General features: G+C 40.4%; 1 protein-coding gene across 1 annotated transcript; it reads left to right on the forward strand.

The window, feature by feature from the left end:
- Positions 1–1798: 1798 nt before the first annotated feature.
- Positions 1799–27244, forward strand: LOC311006657 (calcium-activated potassium channel subunit beta-4-like; the record flags this gene model as incomplete). The annotated part of the gene is made up of 4 exons (XM_083999543.1): positions 1799–2008; positions 7911–8081; positions 22185–22312; positions 26902–27244. 4 exons carry the CDS (start codon positions 1799–1801, stop codon positions 27242–27244), a joined length of 852 nt encoding a protein of 283 aa, XP_083855669.1.

Here is a 27244-nt window from a genome sequence, read left to right on the forward strand (position 1 = left end):
TGAGATACGATACAATGAGATACGATACAATGAGATACGATACGATGAGATACGATACGGTGAAATGCGATACTATGAAATGCGTTACGATGAGATACGATACAATGAGATACAATACGATGAAATACGATACAATGAAATGCGATACGATGAAATGCGATACAATGAGATACGATACGATGAAATGCGATACAATGAGATACGATACGATGAAATGCGATACGATGAAATGCGATACAATGAGATACGATACGGTGAGATACGATACGATACTATGAGATACGATACGATGAAATACGATACTATGAGATACGATACGGTGAGATACGATACGATACTATGAGATACGATACGATGAAATACGATACTATGAGATACGATACGATGAAATACGATACTATGAGATACGATACGATGAAATACGATACTATAAGATACGATACGGTGAGATACAATGAAATACAATATGATGAGATACGATACAATGAGATGAGATACGATACGATAATACAATACGTTGCAATATGATGAGATATGATACGATGAGATACTTTACGATGAGACATCTGACTCCAGCTCATCGCTCTTGTTGGGCAGAGAGTTGACATTTCCCAACATCTCCAGACTTTAACCTTTGCACCAGCAGCAGCAGCAGCAGCAGCAGCACGGCGACCATGACAACACCTCTTCATCATCTCAGCTGGAACAAGGAGGAATCCTCCAGACCTGCTCCTTCGTTTTCAATGAAAGAATAAACTCTTCGCCTGAATAAACTCTTCTCCACACAGAAACATCCATCAACAGTTGACGAAGTACAACAAAAATAAAGTTAGAACTCAGCTACCAGACTTTGCTGCTACCAGTTGAAGCACATTTTCCAGATGTTCATGTTCCTCAGAGGATGAATCCTGATGTTTCACATTCCTCAACTTTTCCTCCAGGAACATTTTAATGTGTCTGATAGAAAAAGACAGACTTGGATGTTGACTCATGTTTATTACATAATCATATTATATTATATTACGTTACATTACGCAACACTACACTACATTATGTTACGTTATAGCCTATATTACATTACGTTGTTATAACCTGTTAAGCTACATTATGTTATGTTTTATTATGTTACATTTCCTTATAATATGTCATGTCACATTTTGTTACATTATTATGTTACTTTTGCTATGTACAGGTTATGTTATGCTACCTTATGTTACATTAACTTTTATTATGATAAATTACATTAAATCATGTTACGATAAATTATATTATAGCCTATTATATTATCAAAAGGATAAAGTCACATTTAGATAGTTCTTCTTTCCCATGATCCTCTGAGACTAAACACTTCCTCCAAATAAAAAATGAACATCCATCCAAGATAAGATCCTATTTATAGCTAAGATAACTCCCTCTCCCTCATAAACACAGTTGATCGAGCCTTTACTCTGAGTTTTACGGTAGTTTCATGTGAAGAGAATTAAAATTAGAGAAAAAGAGACGACGTGATGGAGAGAGAAAGGGAAAGAGAGATAGAGAGAGAGAGGTGGATGGATGGAGGAGTGAAGCCTAAAAATGAATCCACAGGCGGATGATGAGAGGAGGAGGAGACTCTGGTGTTTAAACTCCACAGTTTCTCAGTAGCAGCAGCGTCTCCTCCTCCTCCTCCTCCTCCTCTTCTATCATCCACCCATCCTCTCTCTCTCTTTCTCTCTTTCCCTCAGCCTCCTCCTCTCCACTCCTCCTCCTCCATCCATCCATCCATGCCGGCGGACTGGGTCTCCGCGGGGCTGCTGCCATGGCGAAGATCCGGGTGTCGTACGAGTACTCCGAGGCCGAGGACAAGAGCATCCGGCTGGGCTTGTTCCTGATCGCCTGCGGCATCCTCAGCCTCTTCATCCTGGGCTTCTGCTGGCTGAGCCCCACGCTGCAGAGCCTGCAGAGCAAGCCGGCCAACTGCACGGTGAGCCCGGCCACAGAGGCGCCGAGCTGCCGCTGCCTGGTGCTGGTGGCGGAGCTCCGGAGTTAGAGAGACGAGTTTAGACTAGTTTAGACTAGTTTGGTTTAGTTTGGTTTGGTTTGTAGTGCTGGTAAAAGGTGGTTTAAGTTATTTAGCGACAGAAAACAAAGCTTCCCTGTGATGTAGTTAAAAAAAAAAATCTTTACTCAAGTGTGACAACAACAATTTAAACAAAGTTATAGCCTAATATAGAGTTACACCAGTTTATAGGCTACCTACATTTGATGTGTTTTAAATCTTTTATTCAATGTTATAAATGTTACATAAGCGACTTAAATCTACAGAAGCCACTGCAGTTATTTATAGTTTACAGTGTAATTTAGGCTACATTAATATAGTCAGAGTGACGTCATCGTGTTTGTAGGTTTAATGAGAATTGATATTAGTAGGCTACAAGTTGTAGCCTAATATTATAATATATGCTACTGGTGTCTGTGGGTTTTATAGGCAGCTGCTGCTGTTTTCATTAGTGTGTGGAAGTTTGAATAGTAGCCTATCAATAAATCTGTTGTTATCAATATTATTGATTATCACTGATATCAGCAGTAGATGCTCTCAGTGCTTTGTTTGTTTGTGGTGCTACAGTTCAGGTTTTGTTTCATCAGTGCGTGAGGATTAGATGATATTGTACTAGTTTGGTTTAGTTTGGGTTGGTTTGTAGTGCTGGTTAAAGGTGGTTTAAGTTATTTAGTGAGTAAACAGAGAACAAAGCTTCACTATGATGTAGTTTTTAAATCTTTACTCAGGCGTGACAGCAACAATTTAAACAAAGTTACAATTTTATAGAGTTACTTCATTTAGGATGTGTTGTAAATCTTTTATTCAATGTTATAAATGTGCTAAAATACACATTGTAATACAGTGTAATATACATTATTTTAGTCAGAGTTACGTCATTGTGTTTGTAGGTTTAATGAGAATTGATATTAGTAGTACAAGTTGTAATATTATAATATATAGCTAAGTGTAAGTGTCTGTGGGTTCTTTAGGCAGCTGCTGCTGTTTTCATTAGTGTGTGGAAGTTTGAATAGTATCAATAGATCTGTCTGATCAATATTATTGATTATCACTGATATCAGCATAGATGCTGTCAATGCTTTGTTTGTTTGTGCTGCTACAGCTCAGATTTTGTTTTATCAGTGCGTGAGGATTAGATGATAGGCTATTTGTAGTAGATTCATGTTGGAAAATCCGATAATTGATCCCAAACCTGATGATTAATTGATCAGAATCAGGGTCGTTATCTATAGATTTGATTCATTCAGTTTATTTTAATTTGCATTGGTGTTTAGATTGGTTTTGTCTTTTTCATATTAAACTGAACATCTCTTTGGTTTGATCAAAGTCGATCAGGTTTAGGAGGTTTTAATGAGGATCGATAACAACCTCCTGTATCAACTGAAACGATAAATCGGTTGATTAGATTAGAGAAATGAATATTGATTAATCTCAACAATAACCTAATCTTCAATTTGTCGACGTTTCAGCAGAACAATTTCAGATATTTTTAGTACTGATGATGTCACTGTTGTTTGTTATTACTGATCAATGTCTATCAGTGATTACTGAGTGAGTTTAGATGATAAAGTTTTAGTTTGAATCAGTGTTTCTGTAGTATACGAGCTGCTCCGTCCGTCAAACGTGCTCGTCCGGTGACGACGGTGATTTAAACTGAGATGATCTGAGTTGATCTGCTTCAGCCACTCAGGAGGAGACAACGAGTGGAGGAATAAACCAGGATCAGTGATCAGCGATCCGATAAGTGATCAGTGTGTGATGTGATGAGATGGTGATGATGATGATGGACAGTGAGGATGATGAGGCTGTTATCAGCTCTGACAGGACCAGACACCGAGCTGTCAATCAATCAATCACCCGTCACTCGCTCTGTCATCATCAGAGTCGCTGTGAGTGTCGGTCGGATGAGTTTCAGTTTGAGTTTCAGTCGATCAGCAGCAGAAAACTGAAGCGTTGAAGGGGGAAGTTCAACATTTAGGCAAATTGGCCCATTGCCATAATCCCTATAGTCATAGCAGTAGGTTCGTTACCTTTAATTGTCGGTGCAAGCTATTTTTAGAACGGCGGAGCAGAGCCGTGAGCTGCTCAGAGCTACGCTACGGAGGCTCATGGGATTTCTTGGTTTCCCTCATCAAACTCATCAAATACACAATCCAACAACTCCACAACGCTCTGGTGGACAAGTTGTGAGCTGCACATTCACGACGCTATGAGATAATAACACAACGTTACCACACAGAGTTGTTTTAGAGGGAAATACAGAGACTGTTGATGAACAACTGTCCCTGAAGGCAACGCGCATCAGCGGTTTTGCATGAATTTCCCTCTAAAACAACTCTGTCCTCGTAACGTTGTGTTATTATCTCATAGTGTGGTGAATGTGCAGCTCACAACTTGTCCACCAGAGCGTTGTGGAGTTGTTGGATTGTGTATTTGATGAGTTTGATGAGGGAAACCAAGAAATCCCATAATGAGCCTCCGTAGCGTAGCTCTGAGCAGCTCACGGCTCTGCTCCGCCGTTCTAAAAACAGCTTGCACCGACAATTAAAGGTAACAAACCTACTGCTATGACTATAGGGATTATGGCAATGGGCCAATTTGCCAAAATGTTGAACTATCCCTTTAATTGAAAACTAATAATTTAGAAAACAAGAGGATAATAATAATGTGGACGGCTCAGCTCTGGTTCTGAGCGGCTCGAGTCGGTTTGAGGCTTTACTTGGACCTGGTCCAGACTAAACTCTGCCTCCCTAAAAGCCGCGGAGACTAATTGAAGCTCATAAAACTTCATAACTGCTCTGTGGTTTCAGCCAAGAGGAAACTGGGATTGGGAACGTGGACCTTAAATATACAGTATAGTTGGAAATTCCACCTTAACCACCACAACCTGAGGCCTTTTCTTCCAGTTTCATTTCAGTTCACTCCTCCACCTTCAACCTCCTCCTCCTCCTCTTCCTCCTCCACCGTGGGTTAGTAGCTACAGTGTTTCTGCAGCGTGTTGAGTTTTCATGATATAAATTAGAGGCGACCACAGAGCACGCTGCTGCTGCTGCTGCTGCTGCTGCTGCTGCTGCTGCTGCTGCTGCTCTACTGTTACTGTGGATGATGAATTCATACCAGCCTGATTTATTTGGCTGTTAGCTTATTACATTGTCCTGGAATAATGTCGCTGCATTACAGAGAGTGGAGGCCTTCTGTTCTGTTCTGTTCTGTTTTTTTTGTTTTCTTTTTCTTTTGTCAGAGTGAGTCTGTCGCTCTCTAATCCTGTCGCAACATAAATCTCAATCTTGGGACGTTACTGCGTCTCCACGACGTCCTGATGGAGACGGAGGAGGAGGAAGATCTGCACTGATTGGTCGGTCGTCTATTAGCTCTATTGGTAGTTTAGTTTTATTCCTCTCATGTCTGCGTCTGGGCAGGAGAAGACTCACCGTCACCATCATCATCGGTCTTCATCAACGTGATGAGATATTGTGGAGTTGAATGTTTGTGTCTAATAAAGTTAAAGCTCCATCGAGGTTTTCTTAGTACATCAAGTTTACAAGAAGAAGGACACTGGCCTGAGTTTTGATCCGTCCGTCCTTGAGTTCGGCCAAGTTCGACCAAGACACATCTTGTGTTGTCGCCCTGACTTTGATCTTTGGCCTTTGGTGTTGGGTCTTTGATCACAACATTGAGTCCTCGTCCACACGGAAACAGAGCTTCACACAAAACTAGGGCTGCCCCCAAATAGTTGACCAAGCACTCGTCGACCAAAAAATCAATAGCCGACCAAGTTTTTATCGGTCGATTGGTCGCAGGAAAAAAGAAAAAAACATTTGGAGCTGTGTCTTGTCAAAATTAAGTCAAAATCAATGTGACTGAACTGTATATGAAAGGCTATAGGGCTTTTAATTTGAAGGGCCAGATACAGGAAGTCATGACACTCACTCGCTGTCAGTTTTTTTTGTTGTTGTTGTTGTGGTTACACGGCACGGCAGGTCCCTGCTTTTTTTTTCTCTTTTTTTTTCAAAAGCGACTTTTTCCACTGTTGTTACAGACGAACTGGTTTGGAGACTCCGGCGTGAAAGCACGTCGTGTCACTGCTGTTTTCGGGTTATTAGCGATTAGCGGGTGCTGCCGTGAGCCCCGGTCCCACAGCGCTCACCGGCGGTCAGTCTCACAGTGTCACGGAGCAGAGACATGATCGTCCCCGCTGCAGTCAGAGACCCGGTTAGTCGACTAATCACTATAAATGACGACCACTGATCGACCAAGAAAATCTTTGGTCGGGGGGGGCAGCCTTACTATACCCAAAACCATCTTTTTCTTGTTTGTTTTGAAAAAGTTTCTCCATAAACACGACATCTGCCTCCACTCTGATCCACTGAGATCGACTCTAAACGCTGTAGTACGTCCACCAGGCCTGTGTGTGGCGCTGCTGGGTTCAAACTCCAAACATTGTGGATTAAATGTCGACTGGGAGTCGTGTCAGAGCAAAGATGACGATGATGATGATGATTTAACGGGAGAGATTCAGACGACAGTATAGTCCACTGTTGTTGTTGTTACGTCCAGAGTCTAGACTGTAACGTCTAGAGGTGTAGCTCAGGTCAGGATGACATCATCGCTTCACTAAAGGTTAGTTTTGGGTGTCAACACCAAAACGCTGGGGCAGCGTTTTTAGATTTTCCAACTCTGGAACCTTTTTCCAGAAAATAGCCTAGTTTTCACCTCCCGAAAACGCTGTTTCTGTCTGGACGAAACACAGAAACGATTAAAAAAACTGAACGTCTCTTTGTTTGGACAGTATCCATGGCCTCCAGGGGACCAACCCTTCTGATTGTGTTGATACTTTGAGCTGAACTCAGCATCATGGAGCTAAAAACTGTGATTTTTGACAGAAACATCTCAAGAACTATCAGATCCATCTCCATGAACTTAATGCTCCTGTCAGGATGAACCCTGCGACCTTCACTTTGTGTTTAATGCTGATGACCAAGTGTTCATACATCTACAGGTTATAATGTAATGTGAGATTTTCTTCAACCTGCTGTTGAACAGAACAGAAAGCCTGAATATTTAAACGTAATTGATGACACTCAGAGAGCGAGCTGACTCCAGATCAGTGCAAACCACAAAAACTAGAAAGACAAACACAGATCAATAGACGGAAGCACATAAAGAGACATCTCACTCATAATGACAGACACTTAACACTGAGTGTTGGGATCTGTGGTGGCTTTAATGGAGTCGGCAAATGAGTGCATGAGTTTTCAGTTTCTGCAGCTCTCAGTCCTACAGGGTTGAAAATCATCCTTACGTTAGTTCTTAAAGGGACAACGAGGAGTTTTGGAAAAGTGAAGTGTTTCCTCACTACATTTATGAGCCTCCGCTCCGTGAAATTCTTTGACCGGCGCAAGACAGACTCATGTTTTCATTCATCAAGAATTAAAGTCAGAGGTTGGAAGACGATCACATACCGTCATAGTTCCCACCATAAACGGAGATTCGGCGGCGTTATTCTCATGACTCGCCACGAAACCGAAAGTAAAGAAACGCTGGTCGGCTCGCCCAGCATTTCCACCACCACTAATAATAACAAAATAACCATAGAGACAAAACCATAGATTTATCTAAAATGGACCATTAACAAGTGGTAACGTAGATTCATCCACATTAATATGAGACTTTTTTATAACCAAATAGAAACTCCTCATTGTCCCTTTAACTTTATAAAACGATCAACGCTCAACAGATATCTGCATTCAGCTGATTCTGCCCAAATATCAGCTGGACTAATTTATCAGATGAGATGTAGTCGATCAAAACGTCTAAATTAGTTGGTGTCATGTTGAAGCTCATGGTTTTTCTCCTCCTCCTTCTCCTTCAGGTGGTGTCGGTGTTGCGTCCGGAGGAGATGTTCGAGTGTGTGTTCACCTGCGGTACCGACTGTAAGGGGACGTCCCTCTATCCCTGCCTCCAGATCTTCGTCAACAACTCAGAGTCCAACTCCGTGGCTCTTCTGCACTTTGACGAGCAGCAGCTGGTTCTCAACCCAAAGGTACAGATGTTTATATTATCTTTTATTCTTATCTCGGTGTTTGATCCTGCTGAGAAACAGAAACAGATACGAGTGGAGACAAGGAATCAGCTGATTGAAGCTCCATACTTTGGAGTTTCTGGATTTCCTTAAAGCACAATTTAAGAATCAGATTTAGTAGCATAATGGATGGGAACACTTAAACAACACATTGTAACTCCAAGTATATCACACCTGTGTGAAATCAACCTGGGATGCTAATTTTGATTTACATTGATAATTTTTATGTTATTTTGTTCTCAACACACTCTACTTTATATTGAATAATGATTTTAAACTGCAATATTTCATTAATTGAGATCTAAGATGTGTTGTTTAAGTGTTCCCTCTTTTTTTTTTTGAGCAGTGTATTAACAAAGTTGTAATGTTTTGGCTGGATTTTCCCTTCGGGTTGCCGTACAAACATGGCGGCGCAAGATGGCGACTCTCTCTAAAGCAAGACCCTTGTTCTATGTAGATATAAAAGAATGGTCTAATTATAAGGCTACGAAAACCAAACACATTTTATTTTACAGCGATTATACACTTATGATATATTCATGGGTAGTATATTCAGATTTTAATAATAAACCTTGACAGTTATTACACACTGGACCTTTAAAAGGAAGTTGAACTGGAGTAAATGTGATAAACGCCTCAGTGTGAAGCATCAAAATGTAAAAAAATCAGGCGTTAAATGTCCAAACAGTGAAACGTGGGAGGCTCTGCAGCGTCTCAGGAGTTTTACATTGTGGTTTTGTTTTGTTTTGTTTAGTTTTTTTCTATCTGGTGGTTTTCTTTTTTTTTTTAAAGTGCAGCTGCTCCGAGTCGGGAGGAGCAGAAATAGATCCAGAGAGACGCAGCAGCAGCAGCAGCAGCAGCAGCAGCATCACTCCATTAACGCGGCTCACTTATAGAGCGCCATTAACAAACAGCTGACAGTGAACGCATCACAGCTGACTCCCTGTTTCTGTGTGTGTGTGTGTGTGTTCTTGTACATGCTACATTGTGAGGACCGGAACAAGTTTTTAACCAACAGACTGAGGACATTTTGGCCGGTCCTCACTTTTTTCCCAAGGGCTTTTTGAGGGTTAAGACGTAAGGTTATAATTAGGTTTAAATGAGGTTTAGAGTAATGGTTAAGTTTAGGCATTTGTTTTGGATGGTTAAGGTTAGGGTAAGGGTTAGGGAATACATTATGTCAATGAGTGTCCTCACAAAGATAGATTTACAAGGATGTGTGTATGTGTGTGTGTGCGTGTGTGTGTGGCCAAAAGTTTACGGACACAAGTCACATGGTCGACTCGTCACATTCAGGTGTCCGCATACAAATACCGTCCGTCCGTCTCTTTGGGTTCTTTGGGTCTTCTTCATCTTCTTCTTCTTCTTCTTTAGTGCACGTCTGGGTCGTCGCCAGGGCAACAGAGTAAATATAGAGGGGAGAGACGGCGCGTCACAGATGCTGCTCAGTCGCCATGGCGACCGCGATAGAGATGATGTGGAGGGACAGAGAGGGAAGAGAGGGAAGAGAGACGAGTCACGCTTCATTCAGAAATCCTTTTAATGTCTGATGGAGAGAGAGAGAGAGAGAGAGAGAGGGAGAGAGGGATGGATGTGACCTTTTATTTATAACTAATGACAGTCACACTGCATTTATATATATATATAGATATATGTATAGATATAGTATATTTAGTGTTAATAGGGGTTTGACTGTGTGTGGAGCTCCTCGACGTCTACTGACCTCAGACCTGTGAGTCAGACGAGGGAAAACCTCCGGTGTTGATCAACAAGACGACGATGAGATGATGAGAGACTGAGAAGAACACGTATGAACAGAGAGAGAGGGGGGGGGAGGGGGGGGGGGGGGGGTCGGTGCTTTAGAGGATAAACAAACAGAGAGACAGATGCACTCGTTTAATAGAGTCAACAAGAAAGAGAGAGAGAGTAAAACTGAGAGTTGATGGAGAAAGATTAAAGCTCCTTCAAAATAAAGGTAGATGTTTGTAATAAAGCTCCTTCAGAATAAAGGTAGATGTTTGTATTAAAGCTCCTTCAAAATAAAGGTAGATGTTTTCAAAATAAAGGTAGATGTTTGTGTAAATGCTCCTTCAGAATAAAGGTAGATGTTTGTGTTAAAGCTCCTTCAGAATAAAGGTAGATGTTTGTATTAAAGCTCCTTCAAAATAAAGGTAGATGTTTTCAAAATAAAGGTAGATGTTTGTGTAAATGCTCCTTCAGAATAAAGGTAGATGTTTGTGTTAAAGCTCCTTCAGAATAAAGGTAGATGTTAGTGTTAATGCTCCTTCAAAATAAAGGTAAAGCTCCATATGCTCTTACAGTATAAATCCCTCATCATAAGACTATAGCAGCTGGACGTTAAACGCTGTATTTCCTCGTATCCGTCTGGGTGTTGAACAGCTGACGGTCTCTGACAGACCAGGTTGTGATGAATGTGGACCCACACATGCAGCCGGTGTTGATGTTAATGTCATGTCAGTCATCGGGGCCACAGGCGGCTCCATTAACTAATCGCCCCCCGTGGACACGAGACCAATTAACTCCCAGGTCTCTGTCCCCTTCATCTGACTGTGTCCCAGTCCACTGGTCCACATGGTCCAACACAGACACACACACACACACACAGACACACACACACACACACACACACAGCTGCAATTAAGTCTCAGTCTCGTTAGTTAATACTGTTCGTCAGTTAAAAGGTCAAAGAGTCTGAAGGGTTTTATGATCTGCTGCTTTTATAGTTTCTAATATCTCTCTACCACATTTTACTCAGAGGTGGATTCAGTGTCAAATCTGAGGTCCTATAAAACACTAGTCCAGTAACAACAGGTCGGTGTCAGCCAATCAGAAGAGAGGAGGAGACTCTGAGCCTCTCTTCTGATTGGCTGACTGTTTTCTAAAGTGATCCAATAAAAAACAGAGCAGATTTCAGAATAAGATATAAGAAACTAAATCCTGCAAGTTATTGTTGGATGGATGGTGGGTCCAGGTGGTGGTGAGGGGGCGGGGCTTAGTTGTGACATCACAAAGTGACAGGAAGTCCTGACGGCTGGTTTTAAGGCTCAGTTTCTGAATACAGGCTGTGTGCATTTCTCTGTGGACTGAGGCTTTGACTTTCACAGTGTTAATATAGAACCTAGAGCTGCTTTATAATCACACTACACATGGACATCTACCTTTATACTGTATGGAGCTTTAATACAAACATCTACCTTTATACTGTATGGAGCTTTAATACAAACATCTACCTTTATACTGTATGGAGCTTTAACACAAACATCTACCTTTATACTGTATGGAGCTTTAACACAAACATCTACCTTTATTTTGAAGGAATTTTACTGTAATAATCAAGTCAAACTAGAGTTTCTATTAATAACTCTGACCTGAGATCAGGTTATAAAAACTCATCAGAGTCGAACTCTGAGTTACTGAACATGAAGTCGAGAGAGTTGAAACAGTTGAGAGCTCAGATATTTGATTTTACACCCAGTGAACACGGTGATTGAGTCAAGTAACACACGCACACACACATGGACACACACACACACGTTTAAATGCACTCACATGTTTGCTTTATTTTAATTAAAGATTAGAGCCAAAGGTTTTATCTGCTCACAAACATCAGCTTCACCTGTTTCTGTGTGAGGTCGTATCATGGAAGTCTGAACTAGGTACACACACACACACAGACACAGACACACACACACACACACACACACACAGTCCATCTATTTTTCCTTCAGGTCATTTTCTCTCTCTCGTCTCCACAGTTCATTTCATTTTTTCTGTTCCGACAAAAAAGAAAAAAAATGAAATGAACCCGTGACCCCAATAAACCAGAGATGGATCAGGAGCCGTGTATCACTGTGTGTGTGTGTGTGTGTGTGTGTGTGTGTGTGTGTGTGTGTGTGTGTGTGTGTGTGTGTGTGTGTGTGTCTTCCACAAAGACTTTCTGGCAGGTTATCAATCTAATGTGTTGTTGACGCGGCTCAGCTCAGCTCCTCTCGGCCGTGGAGACACATTTCGTTAAAAACCTCGTTTATTAAAAGATGATCGGACTTTTAAAAACTTAATTTTACTAAAATCTCCAACGTCTTTGCAGTTTTTTAAATTATTTGTATCGTTATTAAGCCCCGCCCCCTCACCACTGGACCCAAACATCCATCCAACAACTTGCAGGATTTGGTTTCTCTGAGCGTTTTATTCTGAAATCTGCTCTGTTTTCTATTGGATCACGCTAGAAAACAGTCAGCCAATCAGAAGAGAGGCTCAGAGTCTCCTCCTCTCTTCTGATTGGCTGACACCGACCTGTTGTTACTAGAGCTCCAGATAGGAGATGGAAAACTACACTGAGATGGTTGGTTTTAGATCTTCTCATGGATCAGCCCTTCAAAATAAAAGTTTGGAGAAGAAGGAGGAGGAGGAGGACTTTTACTTTGAAATCCGCCCTCAGTGTCCATTTTTTTTGTTTTTTTTTAACAGTCGTGCTGATGATTCATGAGTCGTGTTTCACTTTTTTATTTTTCTGTCGTTCGGCCAAACTTGACTGAGACGCAGGGTGGACAAAATAACAGGAACACTATAGTCTGCAGGAGGATTCACATTCAGCTGTGTCCATAATAAACCATAATAAACAGACTGTCGGTAACTCACAGGTTTATTATTCTGGTTGCTGGGAAACTCAGAGATGTTTTTATTTATTTTTTTATGTGTTTGTTTGTTTTTGCTTTTGCTTTTTATGAAATGAAACATTGAATTTGAATTTACAGTCTCAGAGTTAAATCTCTCTCCTCTCTTCTCTTTATTACTCTGAGCTCATAATGTTCCCTCGGCCTTCTGTCAGATATAGACATAACTCACACACACACACACACACACACACACACACACACACACACACACACACACTCACACACACACACAGGACTAATGTAGCCAGCCCAGTTCTCCTTTGCAGACACTATTAAACTAGAAATCGAATGGTGTGTTTTACTTTATCAGCAGCGTGTGTGTGTCTGTGTGTGTGTGTCCATGACATTACTGACGTCCTTTCAAAGTAAAGCTGCTTTTCTCTCCACATGTTTTCACAGCTGTAACTTGTTTGTCCAGTGACGGTGCACGGTGGACGTTTGGACACTGTCTCATTTAATCTGTTAAATAGAGTTGTTTTAGAGGGAAATACAGAGACTGCTTGATGAAAAACTGTCCCTGAAGGCAACGTGCATCAGCGGTTTTGCATGAATTTCCCTCTAAAACAACTCTGTGTGGTAACGTTGTGTTATTATCTCATAGCGTGGTGAATGTGCAGCTCACAACTTGTCCACCAGAGCGTTGTGGAGTTGTTGGATTGTGTATTTGATGAGTTTGATGAGGGAAAAACCAAGAAATCCCATAATGAGCCTCCGTAGCGTAGCTCTGAGCAGCTCACGGCTCTGCTCCGCCGTTCTAAAAATAGCTTGCACCGACAATTAAAGGTAACGAACCTACTGCTATGACTATAGGGATTATGGCAATGGGCCAGTTTGCCTAAATGTTGAACTATCCCTTTAAAAGGATATTTGGAAATTGCGGCGTTTTGTGACAGTGTCAACGTGATGTGTTCAGGGACAGTCCGTATATTGTACCATCGACCAGTTGTCTTGTCTGTCTGCATATGAGGCGTTATATAAAAGGATGTATGTGATATGTTTAGGTGATGTCTGTTTATTGTGCTGTCTCACCAATGCTCAAAACTCACCTTATTAAATTAGCTTTTAATATATAATTTTGTGTTTTATTGCTGTTTTTAATTTTATTTCATTCTGAATTTGCTTTATTGTATGATTTTTAAAGTGTAAAGTGTCTTTGAGCATTTGTAAAAGCGCTTATAAATAAAATGTATTATTATTATTAATAATCTTTAGCCTAATCTGTGATGCTTTTACAGGACATCTGTAAATCATAGCATCCACTGACAGTCTGCATGTGACGTCTTTATCTTTATCTTTATCTCCTTTATTTATTTTTGATGCATTGTAAACTCTGGCTGTAAGGGCTTTATTGGTTCTTCAAAATAAGAGCGTGTCAGAGAGATTTTAAAAAGCGATCATCATGAAGCCGTTATCAGTGATTTAATAACAGTGTCACAGATGTGGCTGTGATTATTTATTGAGGAGAGAGAAACTCACTGGCTCCACTTCCTGTCGACTAGAGAGAGCGAATCAGAGTCGAGTCGAGTCATGTGTTTTGAGCTGTGAAACGCGGCGACATGGTGATGATGAAGTGGCGGCGTCTGAATAGACAGAGGAACCTGAACGCAGCGTGACAGAGAGAGAGAGAGGAAGTGAGGAGATGGAGGCAGGTGGGTGGTTTCACTCAGCCAATTACACCACAGAGTAATTTCCTCGTTTATGACTTAATTATGTTATAAATGTAAATGACAAGAGCGGCGGGTAACCGGAGGACACACACACACACACACACACACACACACACACACACACACACACACACACACACACACACACACACACACTGTGTATTCATACATCCACCTCTATAACCTGCAGCTTCTTCCTGTATTTTAATATTAACACTGAACTCTGATCTCAAACTAATCAGTTATAGAAGAAGGGACTCGCAGGACGTCGCCTGTGTGTGTGTGTGTGAGAGAGAGAGAGTTCATGTGTGTCACTCACAACGAGAACAACACACACACACACACACACACACACACACACACACACACACAGCTGAAAAGGTCACAGAGAGAGATTAATTCATAAAAACATGTTTTTCTTCAGGCGGAGAACGAGGAGAAATGTAATGAAATCACTGACAATGATGATGATGATGGTGTGTGTGTGTGTGTGTGTGTGTGTGTGTGTGTGTGTGTGTGTGTGTGTGTGTGTGTGTGTGTGTGTGTGTGTGTGTGTGTGTGTGTGTGTGTGTTGCTAACTTACATAAACTAATTAACTGTTAACAAGGCGAGGCGTTCAGGGGACACCTGTAAACTGAAGTATCAATGGCAGCTCTGCAGTGAGGCGTTCAGGGAACAATCTATAAATCAGTGAAGCATCTACCAGCAGGCTGCAGGCTGCAGGCTGTGAGACGTTTAAAGGAAATCTGTAAATTGAAGCATCGATGGATAGCTTTTTAATTTGCATTTGAGGCGTTTATGGGTCATTTGGAAATTATAGGAATCTACAGATGGTTGGTGTTCAACTGAGGCGTTCAGGGAACAATGATCCATGACTTGTACAGTATGATCTTCCCTAGGCTGCATGTGATGCATTTAAGGAACATCTGTAAACTTCTTACCAATAATCTGTAGTCTATGTGAGGCGTTCAGGGGACACCTGTAAACTGAAGTATCAATGGCAGCTCTGCAGTGAGGCATTCAGGGAACAATCTATAAATCAGTGAAGCTGCAGCATCTACCAGCAGGTTGCAGGCTGTGAGACGTTTACAGTAAAGGAAATCTGTAAATTGAAGCATCGATGGATAGCTTGCGTTTGAGGCGTTTATGGGTCATTTGGAAATTATAGGAATCTACAGATGGTTAGTGTTCAAATGAGGCGTTTAGGGAACAACCATCCATGACTTGTATGATCTTCCCATGACGCTGCATGTGATGCATTCAAGGAACATCTGTAAATCATATTGTATACCAATAGTTTGTATAGCCTATCTATGTGAGGCGTTTAGGGGGCTTCTGTAAAATGTAGTATCTAATAGTCTGCATGTGTTGTCGTTCTTCTTTATGTAATGGTAAACTCAGACTGTACAGAATTTTGTCCTTCAAAATAAGAGCGTGTCAGACTGAGATTTAAAAGCTTCAAGGTCAAAGGTGTGTGTGTGTCACCTCACATAACGTTTTTCTTTTCTTTTTTTTTACTAACTCAAGACAGAAGTTAGTAAATGTCACACAGACAGTTCGGTTCATGTAAACAGGACAGGAAGTGACCAGGGACTATATCTACGTATATTATGTATATATATAGCATGACTGGCGGAGGGATACGACCTCAGAGAAAAACACTATGATGCTAAAGAAACAGTCGTCTGTGTCTCTGTGACTTTGGTGCTTATTTTAGTAGGAGAAGCTCCAACCACACACACACACACACACACACACACACACACACACACACAGACACACACACCTGCTTTAATGAGCACAGTCCGACCTGCTGATTCATCACTGTCCTGGTCATCAGGCTCCAGAGAGAGGAGGGGGGGGGGGTGGGGGGGGGGGACGTGGCCTCATGTTTAATCTGTTTAGCCGATTGCAGAGTCAGAGTCAGACATGAAGGCAACAGCAGGTCGCACACACACACACACAAACACACACACACAGATCCTGATTATCTATTTAAAATCATAATAAGCCTGAATGAGCCTGATGATGTCATAGCTTGCTGGCAAAATTATGTAAATGCAAATATTTAGGTACTACAATGGCATAAATAGTCATACAACTATAACATTTGGCAGAGAGTATCTTGACACATAGGGGGAGGCATGAAAAAAAGATTCTGGGGTTTGTTGCAACTAGATTTTAAGATATCACCCTCAACATCCCCAAAAAAGACCAAAAAAAAGTACTGTTCGCCTGACAAATTCTCATGAAACTTATTATTTTTCAGCACTTTATGGAGAATATCTATGCTTAACATGTATATAGAAAACTTCCTTAATTCATAAGCTTCCATTTGAGTGTTAGATAGCCTTTCTATCTCCAAAGCCCCACTTGCTGTGGCCAACGGTCTTCTCTATCTATCTGTTCACTTTGATCATGTGTAGTTTTTCATAATAGGTGTTGCATTGTTTGGAGACAGCCTGTAGCTTTCCAGTAGCTAGTAGAAAGGCTATCTTGGACTCAAATGGAAGCTTATGAATTAAGGAAGTTTTCTACATACATGTTAGACATAGATATTCTCCATAAAGTGCTGAAAAATAATCATTTTCATGAGAATTTGTCAGGCGAACAGTACTGTAGTCTACTTTTTTTGGTCTTTTTTGGGATGTTGAGGGTGATATCTTAAAATCGAGTTGCAACAAACCCCGGAATCTTTTTTTCATGCCTCCCCCTATGTGTCAAGATACTCTCTGTCAAATGTTATAGCTGTATGACTATTTATGCCATTGTAGTACCTAAATATTTGCATTTACATCATTTCTCCAGCAGAATGAGCCCAGAAAGGGGTTTTGGCCCCTGTAGCTTTCCAGCAGCTAGTTGACCGGGTTGTCCACCCAGGTTTTAATCCTTGAAGTTCCTAGAGATCATTTCTGGTGTCAGACCTTTTACAACGCTCCCTGTCTGTTTTTTTGCTTTGCCCCCTGGGTATTGACATTTTGTGTTTCCTTTGTTGTTGTTGTTGTTGTGTCTCAGTCAGTGTGTATCGTTGACTTCCCGTCACACTTGTTTCCTCCTCGCTCTGATTCTTCCACCTTCGAAATCCACTTCCTCGTTAACGACCAATCAAAGAACCTTTTGTCCATGACTGATCCAATCAGAGTGCAGCAGCAGCTGTCAGGACGTGATTGATGCTCACACACACGCAGACAATTAACACAAGTGTGTGTTTGTGTGTGTGTTATGGACAGTAACGGAGTAAATTTACTTGAGTACTGTACTTTAGTACATATCCAGAGGATTTGTACTTTACTTGAGTATTAGATTTCTTTGGTACTTATTACTCTTACTTGAATACATTTCCAAGACAAATATTTGTACTTTTACTAGAGTAAAAGTACTCGTTACTTTCAGGTCTTTTTCTAAAATCCTATTGGACACAAGCTGTGTTTGTCAAAGAAGGAAACCCTAACCCCTAAAAGCAGCACATCAGTGCAGCTGCTTTCAAAGAGTTCATTCTCACAAACAAGAGTTAAAGCAGAAGTAGCCTAAGTGATCCGGTCGTTTTGGCTAATGCTGCGTTCCAGGCAGGCTTTTGAAACCGTAAATTACAGCTTCAAGTCACGACTTACGACTTTGTAGCGTTCCAGGCAACCCACTCGTGTTTTTCCGACCTGTTTTACCTGTGAAAGTCACTATAACGGCCACTCGTAACTTCTGACCCGTGAACTCGTAACAGATCGAACTGGTACGACTTCACAGGTCGGAAAAACACGAGTTACGAGTTGCCTTGAACGCACCACAACGTCTTGTCAGCAGATGGAGTTAGCAGCCCCCGCCCTCGTCATGGATCTATTGGTCCTCGTCCCTACGTCACCACATTTAGGCGCATCCCTTGGCTGCACACACAGAGAGGACTGCCCCTTTATGTCGTTCTCTCTCCTCATTGGATAAAGGTTGTAGGATACAAGGAAAGTTTTCTCGGCTCAGAGCAGAGCAGAGTGACTGACAGACCCGTGTTTCAGACCAAACACTCTATGTAAGTGATTGCTGTCGGAAGATATAACTATTTAAGACTTATATTAACACAAATATATCGCTTACTTCTGCTTTAATGTAAATTTAAAAGCAAGTACTTTTTTACTCTTACTGCAGTAACATGTCGACTGAGATACTTTTACTTGTAACGGAGTAAATTTTGACCAGTAGTATTTGTACTCTTACTCAAGTACTGGGGTCGAGTACTCTGTCCATCTCTGGTTGTCATGTCAGTGTCCTGTTTGGAAACTCTTGATCCTGATCAATCAATCCATCAATGTATTGAACACAGTTTCATTTCACTGTTATTACATCAGCGTGATCGGGGTTTGTGTTTCTCCTCCGTCTGCAGACGATCAATAATGAAATTGAAAATGATCAAGGTCATGAATGTATCGATCGGTTTGTTAGTGACTTTATTGATGAGTCACTGTTTGAACAGTGAGAGTCTGAAGCCTGAAGGAGGAGGAGACAAAATGGATAAACAGTTTGATTGATTGATTGATTGATTGATTGATTATTGTCTCAGTCAAAGTGTCCAGATGTCAGTGAACGCATCGTCGTCTCTGCTCTGAATATCAAACCCTGAAACAGCAGCGACACCTGAGAGGAGAATTTAAATGAGTCCAGATCTGTAGGAACCAGCACGACACACACACACACACACACACACACATACATACACACACACACACACACACACACACAGACTACATTGATCTCATTTAGGCCATTTATTAGACCCCACAACAACACACACACTCACACACATAAAAGAACACACGTATACATGTAATTGTAACCTCAGCCTGTTGTCGTGGCAACGGCAATCATCCGGCAGCAGGGCGACCCACTTATGATGTCATCGGGGGTGAGGCGTGTGTGTGTGTGTGTGTGTGTGTGTGTGTGTGTGTGTGTGTGTGTGTGTGTGTGTGTGTGTGTGTGTGTGTGTGATTGGGCGCATGGTGATGAATGGCTGCTGAGCCAAGAGAGGTAGTAAGACGACAATTTACCTGAGAGAGAGAGAAAGAAGAGAAGGAGAGAGAGGGAGAGAGAGAGAGGGAGAGAAAGAAGAGAGAGAGAACGAGATAGACAGAGAGAAAGAAGAGAGGGGGAGAGAAAGAGGGAGAAATAAGAAAGAAAGAAAATGAGAGAAAGAAAAAAGAGAGGGGGAGAAATAAGAAAGAGAGAGAGAAAAAGAAAGAGGGAGAGAGAGGGAAGAAAGAAAAAGAGAGTGAGAAAAAAAGAAAGAAAGAAAAAAAGAGAGAGAGAAGGGGGAAAGAGAAAGAAAGAGGGAGAGAGAAAAGAAAGTAAAAGAGAGAGAGAGAAAGAAAAGGAGAGAGAAAAAAGAAAGCAAGAGAGAGAGAAGAAAGAAAAAGAAAGTGAGAAAGAAAAGAAAGAAAAAGAGAGAGAGAAAGAAAAGGAGAGAGAGAGAGAGAGAGAAGAAAGAAAAAGAGAGTGAGAAAGAAAAGAAAGAAAAAGAGAGAGAGAGAAGGGGGAAAGAGAAAGAAAGAGGGAGAGAGAAAAGAAAGTAAAAGAGAGAGAGAGAGAGAGAGAAAGAAAGAAAGAAAGAAAGAAAGAAAGAAAGAAAGAAAGAAAGAAAGAAAGAAAGAAAGAAAGAAAGAGATGGTCTGGACCAGATGCAGTGAGACAGAAAAACAAACGTGTGACGACGGACGAGGAAAAAACATCTTAAATCTTCTGATCAATAAGAAATAAAATATTAAAGTAAACATTCATGAACATCTGGAGGTGAAGTGTGATGTAATTAAAGATTTAAAGTGAATAAAGTTTTAGATTTATTTTTTTTAAAAAGAGAAAACTCTCAGATAATGAGGTTGAGTTTTAGTCTCAACTTTTATTTTGAAATTCCTCCTCCCCCTCTGAGCCAATCACATCACTGTCATAGAGAACAGGAGCCAATCAACCCCCTGCTGCGTGTGTGTGTTTGTGTGTGTGTGTGTGTGTGTGTGTGTGTGTGTGTGTGTGTGTGTGTGTGTGTGTGTGTGTGTGTGTGTGTGTGTGTGTGTGTGTGTGTGTGTGTGTGTGTGTGTGTGTGTGTGTTCAGTTGTGTGTTAATAAAATTAAACTAAACTCTAAAGAGCAGATCCCCTCTGAGCCAATCAGCATTAACTGTGACGATGACCTCATCACGGCGCCTCCTGCTGATTCGTCGGTGTCGCTTCACCTGAAACAAACAAGAACAAAGAAACTGAAACAACTCAACTCCTCTCTGATCATTATAATGATGATGATGATGATGATGATGATGATGATGATGATGATGATGATGATGATCGCTGGTTCGATTCCCAGCAACACACTGAACAACAGTCCATTCATTTTATCTTTTGATTTTCTCATTTTCTATCATTTCATCGACACCTGTACTTGTATTTATGTCATTTGTTTTTTTAGTTTTATTACAGTATTTTTTTATCTATTTGTTTTTATTATTATGGCCTAATGCAAATGTTATTGTCCTGCAGTATTTTGTGTAATGTCTGAATAAGGCTATCTAATCTAATCTAATCTTTAAAACATCTCATATATAATCACATCACTTTGTTGGAACAAACAGTCGTTTCATTATATTTAGTGGTCGAATAATTGAATTAGTCAATTAATCATCACCAGTTATTGATTTCTTTTGACCTTTTTAAAGCTGTACAGAAAAGAAAATTGAATTTGAGCCCACTCTGGGTCATAACATTAGTGTGATAACTCATCTATCAGACGATGTAGGCCAAACTTTGTGCAAAATTCTGTTTTTGATTAAATCCGGGATGAAAGTGTGGTATTTTTTTCACACTGGATAATGCAGACGATAACGATAACGACCAATCAAATTTGTTTTCCTTACTCGGGTAAACTCGTGCGGCAACTTGTGACAACTATGCGCGACAAACAGGACAAACGGCCATTTCTGAACTCCTTTAAAGCAAAAATATTTTTAAAAAATCTGCGTCCCAGTGAAGTGGATTTGATGAGGTTTGTCTTAAATGTGCTGCTGATGTTACGGTGCAAACCAAAATTACAAAATGTTAAACACTTTTTACAAAGCTTGAGACAAATTTACATTTTTACTTTAAATGATATCATTACATAAGTCCTGAAACACTTTTGCATTTCAGAAAACAAATTAACAAAAACGCAAAACACTTTCACAAATGACATCGTACCAAATCCAGATGTCATTTGTTAATTTGTCTCGCTGCTTGTAAAAGTGTTTCACACCTTGTTGATTTGTTTTATGTAATGTAAATGTGTTATGGTGATATAATTTGATATAAAAAGTGATATAATTGTATAACATGATATTAAATGGACAATGGTAATGTAACTTTGTCTCAAGCTTTGTAAAAAGTGTTTCACATTTTATAATGATGGTTTGCACCATCAGCAGCACATTTAAGACAAACCTCATCAAATCCACTTCACTGGGACTCAGAATTTTTTATATTTTTGCTTTAAAAAGGTCAAAAAATCAATAACTGGTGATGATTAATTGACTAATTCAATCATTCGACCACTAAATATAATGAAACAACTTTTTGTTCCAACAAAGTGATGTGATTATATATGAGATTTTGCTCTGCACCTCCCAGCCACCTTAAAATATAGATAAATAATCATAATATTAATAATAATAATTCTAAATGTATTGTCTTCCTGTGTCCCAGTGCTCGTACGTCCCCCCCTGTGAGAGGGACAACCAGAAGAACAGAGACAGCGTTTTGTGGTGGGAAGATTATTTCACCAAAGAGGTCAGCAGCCAGTCGTTCATCTGCTTCTTCAACCAGCAGAGGAGGTGAGACACACACACACACACACACACACACACACACACACACACACACACACAGTTACAGTTACAGTCTATTTCAAGGTGTGGGTGCAGGCAAATTGGAAACAGGAGGAAGTGTGATGCTGTGAAAGTGAAGGATCGTCGTTACCAGTGGAGTCGAGTCGAGCTGCAGCTTCACCGAGCTTTTTTACCTCGGTACAATTTACAGCCGCGTTGACCTCTGACCTCAATCTAACAGTCTGTCTCCCTCTAGACGGTACAGTCATCACAGGATGATAGAAGAGCTAATTGAACACATTTATGATCAGCTCTCTTCTGATTCGCTGTTTTCTGAGTCAATTAAATAAAAAAATAGAGCAGATTTCAGAATAAAACTCTCAGAGAAACCAAATCCTGCAAGTTGTTCATCTACCTTTATACCGTATGGAACTTTAATATAAACATCTACCTTTATTTTGAAGGAGCTTTAACACAAACATCTACCTTTATTTTGAAGGAGCTTTAACACAAACATCTACCTTTATTTTGAAAGAGCTTTAAGACAAACATCTACCTTTATTTTGAAGGAGCTTTAACACAAACATCTACCTTTATTTTGAAGGAGCTTTAACACAAACGTCTACCTTTATTTTGAAGGAGCTTTAACACAAACGTCTACCTTTATTTTGAAGGAGCTTTAACACAAACGTCTACCTTTATTTTGAAGGAGCTTTAACACAAACATCTACCTTTATTTTGAAGGAGCTTTAACACAAACATCTACATTTATTTTGAAGGATCTTTAACACAAACATCTACCTTTATTTTGAAGGAGCTTTAACACAAACATCTACCTTTATTTTGAAGGAGCTTTAACACAAACATCTACATTTATTTTGAAGGAGCTTTAACACAAACATCTACCTTTATTTTGAAGGAGCTTTAACACAAACATCTACATTTATTTTGAAGGAGCTTTAACACAAACATCTACCTTTATTTTGAAGGAGCTTTAACACAAACGTCTACCTTTATTTTGAAGGAGCTTTAACACAAACGTCTACCTTTATTTTGAAGGAGCTTTAACACAAACGTCTACCTTTATTTTGAAGGAGCTTTAACACAAACGTCTACCTTTATTTTGAAGGAGCTTTAACACAAACGTCTACCTTTATTTTGAAGGAGCTTTAACACAAACATCTACCTTTATTTTGAAGGAGCTTTAACACAAACATCTACCTTTATTTTGAAGGAGCTTTAACACAAACATCTACCTTTATTTTGAAGGAGCTTTAACACAAACATCTATATTTATTCAGCTCATTAATTAACATGATTAACTGATTAAATGAGAGTAAAGTTTCTGTCTCTCTCTCTTTATTCAGGTTACTGTACTTACCTCACTTTCCTTTTTTTTTTTTTTTCATGCCGTGACCGAAAATTGATGAGATGGAGAAAAACAGATCTCCTTTAGCGTGTCAGCTTAATCCTCCTATTACTCAGAGACGATGTTTACCTGCGACCTTGTGAGGCTGCTGCTTTTATTTTTATCTCTGCGCCGGGAGAATCACAACGAGGAAACTCTGCGTGGTAAAGGAGGAGCGGCGGTGCTGCTGGAGATGCTGCAGATACTGTAGAGCTCCGCTTCACTTTACAGACGGAAACTGGAACACGGAAAAAAGCGTTGGAGAGAAAACAATTAGTCTCTAAAACCTATTGGTTTGTTTCAGAGGTGAAGTGAAGGTTGGAGCCAGAAAACTTTCACACAGTGATTTAGTTTTTCTGTTTGATACCATCTGATGCATCACACCAGAGTTATCCTACATCTACAGGTCACACAACATTCTTTTTATATCTTTATTTAGTGATAAATTTATAGTTGCAACTGTTTTAATCTGATAATTGTTAGGGTCCAAGTCTTCTTCTTCCTATAGGAAATCCTACTTCCCATACATGAGAAATCACCAAACTTTGCACAAAGCAAGTGTCTAAATTTGAACTCTACAAGTTCCTTACAAATCAATTGTACCTGCTTCAGTTGTGCAAATCTCACCAAAATGTCGCCCCGATACTTTAGAAACTTTTGTACGATTAAATCCAGTGCAAATTATGAATTCCATCACAGTTTTTTTCTAAAACTGTAAAACTTTAAAACTAAACCTTTCTCCTCTCCACTGAATCTTCAGATCAGATCTTCAGATCAAAGTTAACACCCGGCTTTTTGATATGTGATGAGCCTATAGGCTAGTGCATGAGAAAGTCTGACTGTAGCCTAAACAGAACTCTTGCTAAATACATTTTCAATCTTCCTGAAAGAAATTGACAAGATTTAGTAAATGAAGTTTGGTAAATATCAGATGTTTTTCTTTTTGCAAAAACTGAATTTTTGAAAACATTTTTGTTGAGTCAATGTAAGAGTGGCATTTTTAAACATCAGATTTTCTCTTATGATGCAAAACACTTTTCACGAACATTTCTATTCTTTCGAGATGCAATATACGTACCATCAGATTTTTGTCTTGATAACAGTATTTTTGACATTTTGACAGCAGTTTGAAATCTGCCTTGACAGCTGCTGTCACCATGGTGACTGGTTCAGTCCATTTGTGAAGCCACACACCAGCTGCATGAGTTAGGTGGTTAATGGTGTCAGAGGTTGTGAGTTTAAACCTCAGCTGAAGCTAAATGGATGTTGTGATGCTGATGTTCCTGTTCTCTCCCTATTTTGTCTCTTGTTGCTCAGAATTACCTAAATGTGTCTAAAAGTGCCTGAATCCGACCACTGATGTGAAACAGCTGTAAAGCCAGGAACACATCGGCCCGACCGTCGGGTGTCGGGAGAGTAGACTCGTCGGGTTCTCTGATTGGTTGTGTGCTAGCTATGGCGATTCTGATTGGCGGTGCCCTAGCGAATCAGCGCGGTGTGTGGAAGGGGGCGGAATGAATGAATGAATGAATGAATTTATTTATTTAAAACAGGGACAATGCACAAAAAACATTAATCTTGTAAAACAAGACGAGATGCTTTGAGCCAGGTTATAGCAACAATTGCTAATTTCCGCCTGTCGTCCCTGGGCAGGTAAAGTGGGAGCAGATACAATATTAAGATTAATTGAAATAGGACATAATAACCATACTATTTAAAAAATTGACAGAATGCACTAATAAAAGCAGGGAAACAGGAGCGCCAAATCATAAAGTGCACAATAACAGCACATACACTCTCTCACTCTCATCACACATTCAAACACATACGCATACAATACACAGATAACAATCATCCTCCTCTAATAGTAAACATAGTAGCCTAAACAAACGGTGCGGTTTCTCCTTACTTTTTCCCTCCTGCGACGTCTTTGGGCAATAATGAGCCGAGAGCAGACAACGCCACCATCAGCTCAGCCAGAGCGATCATTTTGCTGCCAAGCTTTGTTTTCCAAAACGTCTTCTCAAAACTAATAACAAGCTAATGCACTTTGTTTTTAATCTCCATGGTTTCTCAGTTATGTCATTTCCTGTTTTCATGTTTCGGATTACTGGCATGAGACTAGCGCCGCCTGCTGTTAGGGTCCTGACTGTGTCCAACGAGAGGCGCCGTGATGTTGATGATACTGTATTGTTGTATTTCATGTGTTTATTGTATTTCATGTGTTTATTTATTTTATTGTTACTGTGCTAGATGTGTCCAGCTGTTATTGTTGGCTGACTACCAAGATGCCAAAGGCAAATTTCCACTGTGTTTTTAAACCATTGGACAATAAAGTCTTCTTATCTTATCTTATCTTAGTCGTCGGATAAAGGCCGTCGACCATCGGCTGGTGTGTGGGGTTAATTCTTTACCGTACTTTGCTTTTTAAAGCCCCACTATGTAGGATTAGTGGTTCTGGTTCTCTGGTTGAGAAAAGCAACTGTCTGCTACTGTGTCTTTCCCAGAGAAGCAGAGTTGCCGACGTTGTTTCCGTTAACATGTCCGGTACCGTTGCTGTTGCCGTCATTACCGGTACCATCCATCCTATTAACCATTTTTCTACCACTTCAATGAGTTTAGAAACATTATTTTACAGTCAAAATACTACATAGTGGGGCTATTAAAAAAAAACAGCACAAAAGATAAAAATCCTTCTCTCACTGCAAAAACTCAAAATCTTACCAAGAATATTTGTCTTATTTCTAGTCAAAATGTCATTTCTAGTCAAAACTAATCTCATTCTACTTAAAATAAGACTCATCACATTAAAGAGTAGCTTGTTTTTAGACACTTTTTTTACTTCTTTCAAGCAGATTTTCACTTGTAGAAAAGTAGAAAAATCTGATTGTTTTTCTTTCTTATTACAAGCACAAAAAACTTGCTTTCACTGGCAGATTTTTCTACTAATTTCAATTGAAAATTTGTTTGAAACAAGTGAAAATTATCTGACAACAAGTCAATTTTTAGGTGATGAGTCTTATAGAGATTCGTTTTGACTAGAAATGAGACATTTTGACAAGAAATAAGACAAATATTCTTGAAAAGATTTTGAGTTTTTGCAGTGCTTACCTGGTTGACTTTTAATCTGTAAAATGTCCAGGAGGAGTTGACCTACATGTTTACTCTCTTCTCCTCTGTCTCTCAGGCCTGATGACGTGCTGTGGCGCCGTTCCCATGACACCAGCGTGCTGCTGCACTGCGTGCTGTGGCCGATGGTGTCTCTGCTGCTGGGGACGCTCATCGTGCTGCTGACCGTGTGCGCCCGCTCCCTGGCCGTGCGGGCCGAGGCGCTGCAGAAGAGGAAGTGCTCCTACGAGGTCTGCCAGGACCTGTCCGTCGCGTCCGATCGCCGCGGCGGCAACAACAGCAACAAGGCCGCCGCGGCGATGGACCCGCTGTCGACGAACTCTGACCCCGAGCTGTCGTCGCCGTCCAGGACCCTGCCTCTGTTCGCGGTGCCGGTGCGGCGCCGCGACCGGGAACATTAA

Source organism: Trachurus trachurus (genome assembly GCF_905171665.1).
Source record: "Trachurus trachurus genome assembly, chromosome: 23".
Lineage (NCBI taxonomy): Eukaryota > Metazoa > Chordata > Actinopteri > Carangiformes > Carangidae > Trachurus > Trachurus trachurus.